We start from the raw sequence: 17,546 nt of genomic DNA, 5'->3' as shown, positions 1-17,546 counted from the left end.
CAACCAATTTTCATTCCTCCATTTTATAGCTAATACCTACCACATGACAAGGTTCTTGAACATTCTCATGCATTTCCACCAATTAATTCTTCTCATTCTATTATTGTTGGTGCTTCAGAAGCAAGTGTCGATAGTTCACCAGGTAGGGAAGAAGGAGAAATCCCTGAATTCAGTTAGATCTAGATAGAAGGATTTTAGAGCATGGACGAGACAATGCAGTGCACAATTCCAACTCTGCAGATCCTCCATCATCCTTGAGGTTTATGCCACAAAGGAATCCCCAACTTAATCAACATCCCTTTGTATGGGTAGGAGTAGAAGAGAAAATATGCCTCCAACTTATAAAATCATCTCAAGGGCTAGCTTTTAGACCAGAAGCTCAAACTATCGATACGATACATTCTAAGAACAATCCCTCTTACAGTGGCCCAGAATATCCTCATGGTGTGGATAGGCATAATTGTGACTCTAGAAGGGGGCTACCTAAAGAGGTACATAGAAGAACTCGAGACTTCGTTTCTTATTAGAAGCACATGCTAGGATGCAGGTTTCCTTCTACCTAAAGAGGTACATAAAATAACTCTAGGTCTTCCATTATTCTTAGAAGCACATGCTAGGATAAAGGTTATAACATTTACGTATTTTATAGAAGTGCAATAATTTTTTTTGCCTCATTCATGCTTATGGATATCACTACTTGGGTATTGCATTTCCATTGTCAGTGAATATTTTTTTTCAAATTGATAATATAGCTGGTTTATTTTGAAAAGATTTTATAAAATCTATCTAGTGTCTCCCCCTAGGGATTCCTTGTCAATAATAAGCAGAGGTATGAGTTCATGTTTCATGATTACTCTTCCTTTCCAGGTAAAAGTGTTTGTATAAATTGTAATATTTGTTTCGTTGACTGATTCATTCATTTTGGTTGCAGGAAACATGCTTCAGTTTACCATAGGCTTCCTTCCAACAACAATTGGAACATGATTTCTCCAAAATAAAGCATAGCAGTTCATTGTTATAGACGACAGTGAAGGTTTAAAATGCGGATGATATAGGTGATAATCCATCTGATGTTCCATTTCGTGTGTATGAATCAGTAGTCTACAGTAATTATAGCTTAACAACAAAGCCTGCAAAATATTTTAGTTCCTTCAACTAGTAATGGGAATCACCCGATATCAACATCCTCATCTGCATATAAGAAATCTTTTAGTGTCTCTAGAAAAATCCAATCGTCAAAATAATAACGAGGAATATCTTTAGCAGTGGGAGATTGCAAAATTACCAGCTAAGTAGACATGTAAGCTGACCAGAACATAGTGACCATAGAAATTTTAAAATAAGCTGACCATCAAGAATGGTTAATTTTTTTCTTCTAATAAACAAATGGCCAGATGAATGTGTCATGATACGTGGGAGAACACCCGGGGCCTTGAATACTGGGCCAAAATATGTGTTGTTACATAGTGAATATGTTTGAATGTGGTCTTTTGTGGTTAGCCTAGATAGATATTTGTGGTTGATCATTAGTTGATTATACATGATTATGTTAATGTATTCGAATATGATCAATTTAAATTTAGTATGATGAATTATAGTTGAATATGTTTTATAAGATTGATTATGGTTAATTATAAATTTAATCATGATTTGTTAATAGTCGATAAGAGGTTTGTCTATAGTTAAATTTAGTTGACAAATATGGAGAAAGGAATCAAATGAGTTTTTTAAACTGGTCATTAGCTTCAAGCAGTCAGAGAAAATTTTTAGTTGTAACATATTTCCCATCGTTTTCTTGGTTTACTGTTTTAACTATATTAGAGCCCAATATGCACATGATATTATTGTTAACAGTTTTGATTGTTGCTTCAGGATGAAAATGTAATTCCAAAATCTAGCGTTGCCTTGTACTGTGATGGACACTCAAGATCCAAAATCATTAATGGCCCCTTTTTAGCAAGAACAACCAATTGTCAGTCCTCCATCTGATAGCCAAAGCCAACCACACTACAAGGTTCTTGAACATTCTCATACAGTTCCACCTATAGAGTCTTCTCATTCTATTACCGTTGGTGCTTCAGAAGCAAGTGTTGATGGTTCACCAAGTAGGGAAGAAGGAGAAATCCCTGAGTGTGAGTTGGATCTAGATAGAAGGAGGAGACTTCTGATTTTAGATCATGGACGAGACAATGGAGTGCACAACTCCAACGCTGCAGATCCACCATCATCCTTGAGGTTCATGCCACAAATGAATCCCCAACTTAATCAACATCCCTTTGGAGGTTTATGCCATAAAGGAATCCCCAACTTAATGAACATCCCCTTTGTATGGGTAGGAGCAGAAGATAAAATATGCCTCTAGCTTATAAAATCGTCACAAGGGCTAGCTTTTAGGTCAGAAGCTCAAACTATCGATATTGTACATTCTAATAACAATCCCTATTACAATGGCCCAAAATATCCTCATGGCATGGATAAGCATAATTATGACTCTAGAAGGGGGCTACCTAAAGAGGTACATAGAAGAACTCTGAGAATTCCATTCTTCTTAGAAGCACATGCTAGATACAAGTTATAACATTTATGTATTTTATAGAAGTGAAATAATATTTTTTGCCTCATTCATGCTTTTATGGATATCATTACTTGGGTATTGCATTTCCACTGCCAATGAATATTTTTTTTCAAATGGATAATATAGCTGGTTTACTTTGACAAGATTCCACAAAATTTATCTGGTGTCTCCCCCTAGGGATTCCTTATCAATAATAAGCAGACCTGTATGAGTTCATTTTTCGTGATTACTCTTCCTTTCCAGGTAAAAGTGTTTGTATAAATTGTAATATTTGTTTCGTTGTTTGATTCATTCATTCTGGTTGCAGGCCACACGCTTCAATTTACCATAGGCTTCCTTCCAACAACAATTGGAACATGATTTCTCCAAAATAAAGCATAGCAGTTCATTGTTATAGATGGCAGTGAAGGTTTAGAAGGCGGATGATGTAGGTGATAACCAATCTGATGTTCTATTTCATGCGTATGAATCAGTAGTCTACGGTAATTATGACTCAACATCAAAACCTGCAAAATATTTTAGTTCCTTCAACTAGCAATGGGAATCACCTGATATCAACATTCTCATCTTCATATAAGAAATCTTTTAGCGTCTCTAGCAAAAATCCAATGGTCAAAAGAATAACGAGGAATATCTTTAGCAGTAGGAGATTGCAAAATTAGCAGCTAAGAATACATGTAAGTTGGCCATAAAACAATGACCATAGAAATTTTAAAATAAGCTGACCATCAAGAATGGTTAAATTTTTTCTTCTAATAAATAGATGGCCAGCCAATGTGTCAGCATATGTGGGAGAACACCCAATGCCTTGAAGACTAGGCCAAAATATGTGTTGTTGCATAGTGAATATGTTTGAATGTGGTCCTTTGTGGTTAACCTGGATAGATATTATCATATTTGTGGTAGATCATTAGTTGATTATGCATGATTATGTTATAGGTGATTATGTTAATGTATTGGAATATGATCGATTTAAATTGAGTATGATGAATTATAGTTGAATATGTTTCATAAGATTGATTATGGTTAATTATAAATTTAAACTGATTTGTTAATAGTGGATAAAGGGTAATTATGTTTGTCTATAGTTAAGTTTAGTTGACCATGATGAAGAAAGGAATTGATCAAGAACATATATTATTGAACTTTTGTTATGTTGTTCTATTTCTTAATGGACAATACCATGCATATGAAGGATTAATATGTTTTTGAATTAAAGTATTTATGGTATTAAGAAATTAAGAAATTAAAGCACTTGCCAAGTTGGGTAAATGTAAATCCAAGTTGGTTGGGTTTATTGAATAGGTGCGCAACAAATAGGTTTAAGAAAGTCAATAGTCAAGGTCTAAATGCATAGTCTATCAACTAAGTGTCTTAATTCAGCGAGTGGTTGTTGGTTGGAAAGCTCATGAATTAGTAAGTTAAGGTGAGTGAGCTTAAGATAGTTCAAGTGATGGGGTAGAAAATTTGACTCGAATAGCTATTGTTGAAATTCTTCTCATCAAATTCTTAATCCACTAGCATAAATATTATAATTATATACCATACTTAAGCTTCATAGTAGTCTCTTACCAAATACACTCTATGCTATGCCATTAGTACAGTGCACTAATCATCAGAATAATTAGCACTATGTTTAGGATAACTATTACATAGTGTTTTTTAACATAAAACAATATGATTGGAGGCTCATACGGCACATCAACTAACATGTCTCTAATATGTTTATAAACTTGCCACAATTTAAATTTAGAAATACCGCTTCAACTATGTTGAACTGTGGAAATCTACACACTCGGATGTTGTTTTTAACATTAATCTTGACATTTCACTTTGTTGATAAGGTGTTTTTAAACTAAAATCTCTGTCAGAAGGATTCTGATTGCACGATGCTACAACCATCCTTCCTAATTGTTCTAGCTCATTTATGCAAAGTTTAAATTTCAAAGTTTCTCTAAGACAAATGTCAGTAAGGAAACAAAGTTACATAAAAAATTTATGTCTTTCTTCTATGCTAATCTTTCATATGCTAGGCCTTACGGCGTTTCCTTTGCAACATGTGGTGCAATTGCTAGTTGTAGCATTGTAGCATTTTTACTATCACATTTAATAAGTTACTTTTTAATTTAAATATGCATTTTCGTATACCTAAACTATTTTGTATCTTTAAATGTAGATGCATTTTGAGTAGAATTACTAATGTCAACAGAAATAGAAGTTTAGATTTGTGGTTTAAGAAATAAGTTAAGAGATATAAAGGAAGATCCTAAAAAATTCATGGTGATAAATGTATTTTTATGACTAAGTGTTATATTTGGAAAATAAATTATATATAATTTCAAATGTTTAGTGTTATATATATATATTTTCCAGTGTCAATTTTGTAAATAATAGAATATGATATCTTCAAAATTCTTGTATCGAAAGGCGCAAGATTATTTATAAAAAAAAATTATAGCAAATAATGGTTATAGATAAGGATATAAATGTTATTGTAAAACTGTAGATTTAAAAGTAAAAAATTATATTGAGGTATAGAGAATGGCATTAGAATATTAGGATTTTACCTCGAAGGTGGTAGTTGTAAACAATGTCTCACGAGGGTAAAGGAAAATTATTTATAAATATGATAGCTTTCAGTTTGATAAGGAGATGGTATTATGTATTAATTTTAAAGATGTGAATTTTATTTTATTAGTATAAATTTATTTGAAGTACTGATTTAATATGAGTAAAGGGGATTCAAATTTTTTTAAGTGTAAATGTTTTTAGATTGTAAAATACAATGTGTTATTTTTCGTTGTTTAAATTATATTTTTGTATACTAAATAGCGTATATATAGGATCAAATAAAAAAATTAATCATAAAAACTTGATTTTTTTCTATATATAGATATATATGAAGTTGATATGGACATAAATTAGTTAACATAGATATTCAAATAGTTTATTTAAATCTCTTGTTGAAATATTTTTGAAAAGTATAAGATTTAAACATCTGATTTACATATTTTTTTACTTCTAATTACTCTTTTTTCTTAATTATAGCTGACATTATTTTTCTATTTAGATCATTATTTTTATTTTTTATTTTAAAGTGGCATGGATGGCTCAACAAGAGTCATTGTCAATTTTATTTTTTTTACAAAAGACGATTGAGGTTAAGAAAAGCAAATGGGAAAATGCAACCTTGATGATTATTTTTCAAACTGATAGAAATGAAAAATCCATCAATTATTAAATAAAATTTACACATCACAAATGTAATATTTAGTCTATCTCTTTGTACACATTGTTATTCAATCAAACCCTACCATTATGATATGTATTGTATAAGTTATACAAACTATTATGTTGTTTTGTTTGATTTTTTTCATTATCCTCTTTCCAACCTTACTCAATATTTTCCTTTGAAAGATCACTTTTTCAAATAAAGTCAAAACTATAAATTGGGCTCACTTTTCACTAATTTTTTATAAGTCTTGCTTAATTCAATGATCAACTCTAATTTGTAAAAACCCCTCATAAAGTGAAATCACATCTTAATTTCTTAATTAGGCCAATTTTTTGAATCAAGGCTAACCTTACCTATAATAAAGTTAAGGGGTCCTCATAATCTCCATCTACTCGGATTCACAAATTGTTTTCCCATCATTTTGAATGATTTGCATGAGTAAAAATTAATGAAGTCAAATTTGCATATCTAAATTATGTAGGTGGTTTATAACTATATATACCTTCAAATATTGTGTACCAATGTCATATGCTTAAACCATCCCATTCAGACTTGAGTGACAAAATACATGTTATAATCACACATGCCACAAGTTTTGGTTTGATAGGTAATTATGGTGATCTAAGAGTTATCCTCTTAAGTAATGCTCAAATCAATAATTCTCTAATTACTACAATTTGAACATTTTTGGGAATATGACCTTGTGTGTAAGCCTCGATCCCCAAGTTAAAACCTATATTGGAAGCCTACATTCAAAACCAAAGAATGCATCCTGGTTTGTTCAACATGTAGCTCGAATTAATTCAAGTATTCTATAAAACCCACAAAGTTGTCTAACTCAAATTATTTAAGGGAAATTTACTAGTTTTAAATCGATTTAGTATTATAAGATAGCCATGTACGATCTTTTGGCTTTTTTAATGTTTTGTAAGAAATTTCATCTAATCTTGAAGAGACATGGGAAAAGGGTTATCACAAACTCTTAAGAAAGACTATTTGCATGTCAACCATAGGTGATTGTCATACTAGAAGATATTGAGGAGACAATACTAGTTAGTGAAGAAAATATTGAAATAAAAGACAAAGTAAAGTACAAAGCAAAATACATAGTCAAAGGAGAAGAAAGACAAGTGGAAAAATATAGAACAAGCTATGAGATTCCTCAAATCCCTAAATGTGCCTTCAAAGTCTATAATGAATTGAACCTAGTGTAAAGTGAAACCTACGACAAAATACGACATTTAAAACCTTTGGGATAGACATGGAAGAAGTCAAGAAATATGTCCAAATATGAGAGTCATAGTATCAATAGTTTGACAGTTTCAAACATTAGCAAGTTGTATTAGATAAAACCCTCCTTGAAGTCTCCATTATTCCTAAATAGATCCCAGAAATAATGGAATGTACCATCAAAGAATGAAAGCTCATATCTCATAGGACTCTTCAAAGTAGGGGAAATTTTAAGGATCCCTAATTATTTAAAGTGTAGAAACCTTACCAAACCTTATTGAGTTTTAAAATTCCAACTATAAAATGTTTGTCTTTTATAAAAGTATTCTATTTTCTAAGGATTTTGCATAGTTTCTAGAATTTTTTGAGAATTTATATCAAAAAATAATTTTATTGAGAAAAATTCCATGATTTCTGTAGAGGTGACATATGTGGCAAAAAACGAACCCCGAGGAGCTTTAAAACCCCTCGCACACATTGTATGAATGAGGCATAACGAGGACACTAGTTTGGGTGCTATCTATACAAAGGTTCTAGAACTCGCAGGGTTAATAATCTTCATTTGCGTATCAATTGGAGGTAACGACTGGTCTTTGGGTATGGGAGGAGCATGGTTGATGGAAATTCGTGTTCTTAGAGTGCAGGGTGGTCACTGATTTTAGTCACGTCATGTCTTCCCTTCTACAACATCATTGGAGTATTGTATTACACTAAGTAGTTGGTTACAGTGAATTAGAGCTTAGATTTAACAATTGAGATGCTGACCCATCTAAAGAGGTTTGAAATGTGGATGAATTATTGAACTTGAGGAGTGGGAAGTACTTGGTTCGAAGTGGTGACTTTGCAAGGGATATATAGGGGCACTCTTCTTCCATGACCCATGTACTTCTCCCTTGCAATCCATGATTTTTTGTGTCGCGGTTCTTTAGTTTTGTTTTGGGTGCAGTTTTTCATCACTAGTTGGGGTTTGAGGTTGAGAATTCTAAAGTAAATAGTCTTTATTTGGTGGTTTGGAACCTTATGTCCTCGTACTCCTTGTCTTAGGGTCCCAAGTAAGCGAGTGTGTCTGTGGTGTGTGTAGATTTTGAGTCAATGAACCTAGGGGTCCACCCTAGGAAGAAGGTGTTGAAGGGAAGCATGTTTAGTACTTGGGGCTTGTGGTTCAGTGGGTGCTTGGTAGCATATGTATATAGGTGGCACAGGTTTGGTCAAGTTGGATGAGGGATAGGTGAATATGATGACGTAGACCCAGTTCTATTATCATCGAATAGGATTCTTTCAAGAAAGGTCAAAGATACAATGACCTTTGATATTGGGCAAAGAAAAATAGGAGTAGTTCAAAACCGTTATTCTGCCGAGGCAGATTATCGTCGGAACTTAATCCAAGGATCCGTAAATGGCCAATCGTTTTATGGTGACAATTACAAAATTTGGTCGTCCATCAGTACATTGTTCTTGGTGTTGGATGTGGAGAATTGGGTTTTGTCCTGCATTGGTGGTTATCCCATAACGAGGTTGTGGAGTGTGTCATGCAAAGGTTCTTGTCACAAAAAGATGCAGTTGCAATAGGGTTGAGTAAGGAAGGTAGTTGGGCCATGAAGCCAAGGTGTGGGACATGAAGTGGAGCAACCTAATTTTGGTAACGCAGTTGAACAATCATGTGGTCTCTCACCTGGGCATGTGGTTTTACTTCTGCCTTTTGATTCTTTAGATGCACAAATCAATCAAGTGATATTATTAGTGGAGTAGTTGGCTTGAGAGCAACATAAAAATAGGAATGAGATAATAGATTTTGTGAATGAGCTCTGGCATAATCAATGGCAAATGTTGGATTGAATGGCCTCCCTTTTTGTGGATAGAAGCGACTTCAAGAGAGGTTGGATCCCCTTGAAGGGAGAGTGGAGCACATGGAAGCTTATATTCATGAGGCTTTCTGTTAGCAACATGACAACAGTCCTAAGGACTAAGCTTCGGGGAACATTGTGAATTGAAAATGATAGTGGGATGTATATTGATACTTGGTTACTTTTGGTCAAGATGGATAATCTGTAAGCAAGTTTCTAGGTATTTAGTATTTCTGGCAATAGTTTTTTGTCTTTACCACTTCGTCAACAAGTGTGATAGAAATGAGGCCAATGGTTTTCCTATGATAAGCACCCAACAATATATATTTTTTAAGAATTAATAGAATTTTGTTATAATAATAAAAAATTACTAAGAAGAATTATTTTTAAGAAAAAAATGGATATTAGTGAATTTTACTTTGAGAAAAACACAAAAATAATAATTGCACATGTATGAAATTTAAGTTTAAAATTTTCGTTCACAAGTTTTCTTGAAGATAAAAAATCAAATTTATCATATATAAAATACCTTATTATTAAAACAAATATATTTTAATAAATAAATCAGTTATTTTTACGTAAAATTTAAAACATAGAAATTACTTATTTGAAGTATGTATCCTCAACATATATAGTTTGAGTGGGCCTTATGGTTAAAAGCATTTAATTTTTCCTAAGATAATAATAATAATATAGATAAATTACTTATTTGAAAATACTCTAATTTTGGTTAACGAAATACTCTGATTTTAGTTAACGTTATAGCATGTACAAATTAGTTATTTGAAACAACTACAATTCAATTAATCATAGTTAACATTACAAGCATTTGTAATTTGAGGAGACAGTAGTTAACATTATTAACATCATGGAAAACGACTATTTCCATTATTGGCATGTTCAATGAAGGCATCAACTACTTTGGAAACTCCATTTTGTGATCATATACAAACATCATATGGAAAACATTAATTGTCCCAGTTTTGTACACCCTGTATTATATTTCTAAACTGATGGTCCTATTATATACAGTAAATACAATGATCGCAATGCTTAACGGTACGACTCCTTAAGGGTCGAGTCCTGTTTCCACAGCGCTGAAGAGAAACGAACATGGGACTCGCTTCTGTTAAATGCATAGCCAAAATCCTTGCTCATTTCAACGCTTCAAACGCAGACGACATCTGCCAGTGACATCTTTACTCTTGTCCAGATAATTAAGTAACATTAAACAGTCTTCATCTGCCTCGGTGGGCATTCCTTGTGTGTGAGTATTCTAAGACCTGCGACCCTCGCAGAAAAGAGCAAGCCTCTCGTTTCTGGAATCCTGTCGTGTGGCAGAGGAGGTTTTGGCTATTCCACAGAACACGAATGGACGAAGGGTTCTCTCTATTTGAAATCCTCCTCCCAGCATCACCTCCCTCTCTAGATGGCTGCAATAACTTTCGAACACATTCACACTCACCTGCAACTTGAAGCCCATCAGAAACTGTTGAAATCTAATTTCAACGCAGCTGCTAGAAACCGGTCAGCAAACCCGCCGGAGAGCTCTCGGGTCACATTCCGGCAAAAGGGATTTTCCGATGATCGAACCCGAGAAATTTTGGAGCCGACAAGTGGTTCAGCCCTGACGTAACGCAACGTAAGAATCTCAGGTGTTAATGTTCAGCATAAGTTGGTCTTCTGATATCGTTATCCACCGTCGGATCTGATCCACCTTCTTCAACCGTTGATCGTCCGAAGCTGCTCCAAACCTGCATACGGAAAACATTAAAGCTCATGCGTGGAGTAAAATTCAAGATTTGCTGTTGACCGCCGAAAAGGGAATTAAATGTCTTTAATGATGTTCGTAGTTTTTTGGTGGAGGGCTTTAATTTTGGTTATGGGCATATGTCCCATATGGTATACGTTTCATGTTTTTTTTACGGCACGTAAAGTTTTTTTTATGTGTGTTAGTTGTATGTTTTTAATAGGCATGTTTTGTATTAAAGTTTCATATGTATATGAGCCACGGGAAATGTGCTCCATGTTTTTTAAGAGTTGACTTTTATTATTATGCATTGCACATGGGAGAAATATACATCTGGTGTTCGCAGCAGCAGTGTGGAGAACCAGAGGATGTATGCACAGCAGTGCATAAAGAAAATCGTGGAACGAATTTTTGTAAGCTTGTGTAATTTTTATTCACAGCAGTAAAATTATGTAAACTTTTATTACAGCAGTAAGTTGTTTTTCACAGCAGTGAATATAAAAGGGATTTTACAGTGGTAAATCTTTGTATCAGTTTTTAATGAATAGAAAGTTTTATGGTGGTGAAATACTCTGTCTCTCAGTGAAATTTTTTTAAGTCTTGTCTGTGCACAAAAGGATCCTGTGGAGGTAAAACAGAGCATTGCCTCTGTGTGTTTGAATATTTGGTTTTTGGTATTTTCCCCATTTAAAAAAAATACCCAACAGTGGTATCAGAGCAGTCTTAGGCTCTTTAAAGGAGTTAAAGAAGCTGAAGGGAGAAGGTTGTTGCTGCAGCAAAACTTCTCAGGCAGACAGAAGACTCAGATAGCAAAGGATTCAAGTATTCCAAATTTATTTTTTGTGTTGCTGAAGAAGCAGTCAGTTTTTTTTAAATACACAGTCAAGGAATGGCTAGCACAAGCACTGGTATGGGTATGTTTAATGCCCAGCTCCCACAGTTTAATGGGAAGAACTATGACTACTGGTCAATAACTATGAGAGCCCTGTTTGCCTCTCAAGATTTATGGGAAATAGTTGAACATTGTTTTGAAGAAGTAGCAGATGAAAATGAGTTCAATGCACTAACTCAGGGAGAGAGAGATCAATTGAAGAGCAATAGGAAGAAGGATGCAAAGGCCATTTTATTGTTGCATCTAGCAGTAGACCAGAGTATATTTCCAAGGATAGCAGCAGCTAAAACATCAAATGAAGCATGGCAAACCCTCAAGACAGCCTATCAAGGCATGGAAAGAGTGAAGACAGCAAAACTACAATTGCTGAGGAAGGATTTTGAGAACTTGAACATGAAGGAGTCAGATAACATTGACTCATTCTTCACTCATGTGATTGCTGTAATCACACAAATGAGAACTCATGGAGAAACCATTGAAGACATAAGGATTGTGGAGAAAATATTGAGGGTCTTACCCTCAAGGTTTGATGCCATAGTCACCACCATTGAAGAGACAAAGGATCTCTCAAACTATTCAGTTGATGAACTACATGCATCACTGATAACACAAGAGCAGAGGTTGAGTAGGAATGAAAACTCATCTCTTGAGCAAGCCTTCAAGACCCAGATGTCCTTTGGAAGAGGAAGAGGTCAAGGCAGAGGAAACAAGAGAGGAAGAGGCAGAAGCCAGAACAGAGGTGGAAGGAACATCCCATCAAATGCACAAGGAAGAGGCAGCAATCCAAATCAGAACCAAGGCCAAGGCAGCAGCCAACAAAGAGAACAGTTTCATGCTCAAGGACAAAGGTATGATAAATCTAATGTTCAATGCTATTATTGCAAAAAGTATGGACATTATGCAAGTGATTGTAGAAAGAAACAACATGATATGAACAGTAGACAAAATGAAAATGTTACAAGAGAAAACAGCAGTCAAAATAATGTCATGTTAGCTTGTAACATGGCTGAAACACATAGTGAGGACATATGGTTTTTAGACTCAGGTTGCAGCAACCATATGACAGGGAATATAGCCCTCTTTTCAGCCTTAAATCAGAATTTGAAATCAGAGGTCACACTAGGAACTGATAGTAAAGTCTCTGTTATGGGAAAAGGGGAAGTAAAAATATTTACAAAACAAGGAGAAAGGAAAACCATAGTAGATGTCTACTATGTTCCCGGAATGAGATGTAACCTCTTGAGTGTTGGACAGCTTATCCAAAAGGGTTACAATGTTTACTTTGTAAATGATGTGTGCACCATCATGGATATACCACCCAAAAAAAGATGCATTGCTGAAGTGAAGATTACAAGGAACAGGATGTTCCCTCTCCGGATCAGGGCAGACATGAAAAACAAAGGTGAAATTGCAGCAGTCACCCAAGAGGCCTTCCAAAGCGTGCTAAAGGATGAGAACTGGTTATGGCACTTGAGATTCGGGCATCTAAATTTTGGAGGTCTAAACTTATTGAGTAGAAAAGGAATGGTAAAGGGATTACCATTGATAGAGAAGCCGGACAGCCTTTGTGAAGGTTGTATATTGGGAAAACAACATAGAGAGAGTTTTCCATCAGGGAAAAGTATAAGGGCAAAGGCACCCTTAGAGATTGTCCACTCAGATTTGTGTGGACCAATGCAAGCTCCATCATTAGCTGGCAGCCTATATTTCTTGACATTCATTGATGATTTTACAAGAAAGACTTGGATATATTTCCTCAAGAACAAAAGTGAAGTCTTTGAGAAATTCCAAAATTTCAAAGCACTTGTGGAGAACCAAAGCGGGCTGCACATAAAAGTATTGAGAACTGATAGAGGAGGTGAGTATATCTCAAATGAATTCCTAAAGTTTTGTAGAGAAAATGGAATACATAAACAGTTCACAACTCGGTACACCCCACAGCAAAATGGAGTTGCTGAAAGGAAAAACAGAACCATCATGGAGATGGCGAGGAGCATGTTGAAGGCAAAGCATCTGCCAAATGAGTATTGGGCTGAAGCTGTACATTCTGCAGTTTATATATTGAACAGGTGTCCTACAAAAGCAGTCTTGAACAAAGTGCCAGAAGAGGCATGGAGTGGGAGAAAGCAAGGAGTCACCCACATGAGAGTTTTTGGGTGTGTGGCCTATGCACACATTCCGGATCAGCTAAGGAGGAAGTTGGACAACAAAGGGGAGAAATGCATCTTCATTGGATACAGTGATGAATCCAAAGCCTACAGGCTGTACATCCCATCTACCAAGAAGTTCTTTGTAAGCAGGGATGTTCAATACATTGAGGAAGAAGCTTGGGATGGAAGCATAGAGAAAACAGTGAATGTCAAGAACTGTTTGTCTCATGATGAAGATGAAGAGGAGGTGGCTGAAATGCATCCCCAAACAGCAGCGCCAACACAAGGACAGCAAGGGACACCATTGAGGATAAATGAAAGTGCTTCTCCAAGCACACCACAAGGAGGAAATTCAAGTGCATCTTCAAGCACTTGCACACCAAGTGAAAGAGGTAAGAAATTTAGAAATCTAAGTGACATTTATGATGAAGGAATGAATTCTTTGTTTTCCTTGTATTGTCATGTTGATGATCCTATTCATTTCGAGGATGCAATTAAAGATAGGAAATGGATAGAAGCTATGGATGAGGAGATAAATGCCATAGAGAGAAACAAAACATGGGATTTGGTTGAGTTACCAAAAGGCAAAGAAGTCATTGGTGTGAAATGGGTCTATAAGACCAAGAGCAATGCTGAAGGAAAGATAGAAAGCCACAAGGCAAGGATGGTTGTCAAAGGGTACAAGCAGCAATATGGGAGAGATTATGAGGAGACTTTCGCACCGGTTGCAAGGATGGAAACCGTGAGAGCAGTGTTGTCTATAGCAGCTCAAAACAAATGGAAAGTCTACCAAATGGATGTGAAATCAGCATTCCTAAATGGAGTGTTAAAGGAAGAGGTTTATGTGGAACAGCCTCTCGAATATGAGAAGAAAGGTGAAGAGCACAAAGTGTGCAAATTGAAGAAAGCTCTTTATGGGCTGAAGCAAGCGCCAAGAGCATGGTACAACAGGATAGATTCTTATCTATTGGATAATGAATTCGACAAGTGTGAAGGAGAACCCACCGTCTACATCAAAGAAAAGGATGGTAAAATTTTAATTGTTGTCTTATATGTTGATGATGTTATTTTCACAGGTAATGATGATCAACTCATTGAGAATTTTAAATCAGTCATGAAAGATGAATTTGAAATGACTGACATGGGTTTGTTGAGATATTTCTTAGGCATAGAAGTAGATCAAAATGAAAAAGGAATTTTTATATCTCAAGCAAGATATGTAAATCAAGTTTTGGGCAGATTTAAGATGGAAGAATGCAAGGCAGCCATCACTCCCACAGTAATGGGATTAAAACTCAGCAGAGAGGACAGCAGCAAGGATTTTGATCCTAGTTTATTCAAGAGTATTGTAGGCAGTCTTATGTATTTAATAGCAACTAGGCCTGATTTAATGTATGCTGTTAGTTTAATTTCCAGATTCATGGAGAGGCCAAAGGAGGCACATTGGCAGGCAGCAAAGAGAATTTTGAGGTATGTCAAAGGCACTAAAATGTTTGGAATTCTATATCATGCCTCAGAACATTCAGATTTGGTTGGATACACTGATAGCGATTGGGCTAGAAGTGTAGATGATCAGAAGAGCACTTCCGGTTATGTATTTCATATGGGTTCAGGAGCCATTTCATGGGCTTCTAAGAAGCAGTCCATTGTAGCATTGTCTACAGCAGAGGCTGAATATGTGGCAGCTAGAGCAGCAGCATGTCAAGCAGTTTGGATGAGAAGAATGTTGAGAAGCTTAGGCCAAGAGCAGGCAAAAGTGACAATGATCTTTTGTGACAATAGCTCAGCTATTGCATTGTCAAAGAATTCAGTGTTTCATAAGAGAACGAAACACATTGATACCAGGTTTCACTACATCAGAGAATTGGTGAACAATGGAGAAATTGTCCTAGAACATTGCAGGACTCAAGAACAGGTAGCAGACATCTTGACAAAGCCACTGGATCAGAAGAGCTTTGAATTTTTGAGGAAGTGTCTGGGTATGACCGAATGCCCAGCTGTTGAAATTAAAGGGGAGTGTTGAAATCTAATTTCAACGCAGCTGCCAGAAACCGGTCAACAAACCCGACGGAGAGCTCTCGGGTCACATTCCGGCAAAAGGGATTTTCCGATGATCGAACCCGAGAAATTTTGGAGCCGACACGTGGTTCAGCCCTGACGTAACGCAACGTAAGAATCTCGGGTGTTAATGTTCAGCATATGTTGGCCTTCCGATATCGTTATCCACCGTCGGATCTGCTCCACCTTCTTCAACCGTTGATCGTCCGAAGCTGCTCCAAACCTGCATACGGAAAGCATTAAAGCTCATGCGTGGAGTAAAATTCAATATTTGTTGTTGACCGCCGAAAAGGGAATTAAATGTCTTCAGTGATGTTCGTAGTTTTTTGGTGGAGGGCTTTAATTTTGGTTATGGGCATATGTCCCATATGGTATACGTTTCATGTTTTTTTTACGGCACGTAAAGTTTTTTTTATGTGTGTTAGTTGTATGTTTTTAATAGGCATGTTTTGTATTAAAGTTTCATATGTATATGAGCCACGGGAAATGTGCTCCATGTTTTTTAAGAGTTGACTTTTATTATTATGCATGGCACATGGGAGAAAAATACATCTGGTGTTCGCAGCAGCAGCGTGGAGAACCAGAGGATGTATGCACAGCAGTGCACAAATATATTTTGTAATGTTTTGTGAGGCATTGAAAAACAGAGGAGTAAGAAAAACCATGTGTGGTTTTGCACAGCAGTGCATAAAGAAAATGGTGGAACGAATTTTTGTAAGCTTGTGTAATTTTTATTCACAGCAGTAAAATTATGTAAACTTTTATTACAGCAGTAAGTTGTTTTTCACAGCAGTGAATATAAAAGGGATTTTACAGTGGTAAATCTTTGTATCAGTTTTTAATGAATAGAAAGTTTTATGGTGGTGAAATACTCTGTCTCTCAGTGAAATTTTTTTAAGTCTTGTCTGTGCACAAAAGGATCCTGTGGAGGTAAAACAGAGCATTGCCTCTGTGTGTTTGAATATTTGGTTTTTGGTATTTTCCCCATTTAAAAAAAATACCCAACAGAAACAGAAACTCCATCTCCATCCTATTTATTTCTTTGTTGTTCACGCCTCCCACTTTTGCGTAATATGAATTCCTATAGTTCCTGCTCACATATCAAAATTGAAATTAAAATCACTACAATGAGACTGAAGGTTGAAATTAAAATAAGAAATAGAGGGTCGTGGAATTAGAGAAATAGCTTACAGGTCTTCAAGAAACTTGGAGGCGACCATAACTGTGGTGATAAGCAGCCTGTGGACGTTCACAGAGGTAATGCGGAATTGCGGATGAAATTGAATAAGGCGGTCAATGTAAACATAAGCAACTACCAACACAGAAGAGCTGTAGTTAACATACTTTAAAATTCTCTCCAGATACCGCTCTATGCACATGTCCGGCACCTGCAAACCGTCGAACACTCTGTACTTGGGAGGCGAAGTGGGGGTGTAAGTGGCCGCAAGCCGTTCGTTTCTGGCGAGAATCCGTTCCACCAGAGATGAGAAGACTGATATGACCGTTGGGGCTGGGGAGAATGATCGCTCTACATGTTCACTTTGGAGGGAATAGAGATCCGACCACATACTTCCTCGAGAAATAATGCCCTCCGCCATTGCTCTTAACGCCTACTATTGAATCTCTTCTCAGGAGTGACAAGCTTTGGAGTTTATGTTATGAAACTCTGGGCCCATTAATGCGCATGTCATAGATTCTTTGGGATGTTAGATACGACGCCGAAAGACCGAAGTTTCTAAATTTTGTAATCACCGGGTTAATGAAAAGTATATGCAAGTTTGATTTTTTATTTTATTTGGGTTACTTTTATAA

At 35.8% G+C, this 17,546-nt stretch overlaps 1 protein-coding gene across 1 annotated transcript; it reads right to left on the bottom strand.

The window, feature by feature from the left end:
- Positions 1-9,937: 9,937 nt before the first annotated feature.
- On the bottom strand, positions 9,938-17,332 carry LOC149231459 (cyclin-U2-1-like). The gene is made up of 4 exons (XM_089381644.1): positions 16,926-17,332; positions 16,747-16,824; positions 10,168-10,383; positions 9,938-10,049 (listed from the first exon to the last, which is right to left on the bottom strand). Exons 1-4 carry the CDS (start codon positions 17,330-17,332, stop codon positions 9,938-9,940), a joined length of 813 nt encoding a protein of 270 aa, XP_089237770.1.
- Positions 17,333-17,546: the final 214 nt, after the last annotated feature.

Source organism: Pinus tabuliformis, chromosome J (assembly GCF_031772625.1).
Source record: "Pinus tabuliformis cultivar Carrire ecotype Pingquan chromosome J, CPIR1, whole genome shotgun sequence".
NCBI classification, from domain to species: Eukaryota; Viridiplantae; Streptophyta; class Pinopsida; order Pinales; family Pinaceae; genus Pinus; species Pinus tabuliformis.
The sequence above is the reverse complement of the archived record's forward strand: the minus strand, read 5'-3'. Positions and strand labels throughout refer to the sequence as shown.

Excerpts from the sequence above, each read along its gene's own strand:
- LOC149231459 (XM_089381644.1), bottom strand. The coding sequence starts at position 17,332 with ATGGCGGAGGGCATTATTTCTCGAGGAAGTATGTGGTCGGATCTCTAT. Across the intron at positions 16,825-16,925 it reads TCCAAGTTTCTTGAAGACCT|GAACTATAGGAATTCATATT; the intron begins GTAAGCTATTTC and ends ATATGTGAGCAG. Across the intron at positions 10,384-16,746 it reads AGGATGGAGATGGAGTTTCT|ATTTCAACAGTTTCTGATGG; the intron begins GTTTCTGTTGGG and ends CGTTGAAATTAG.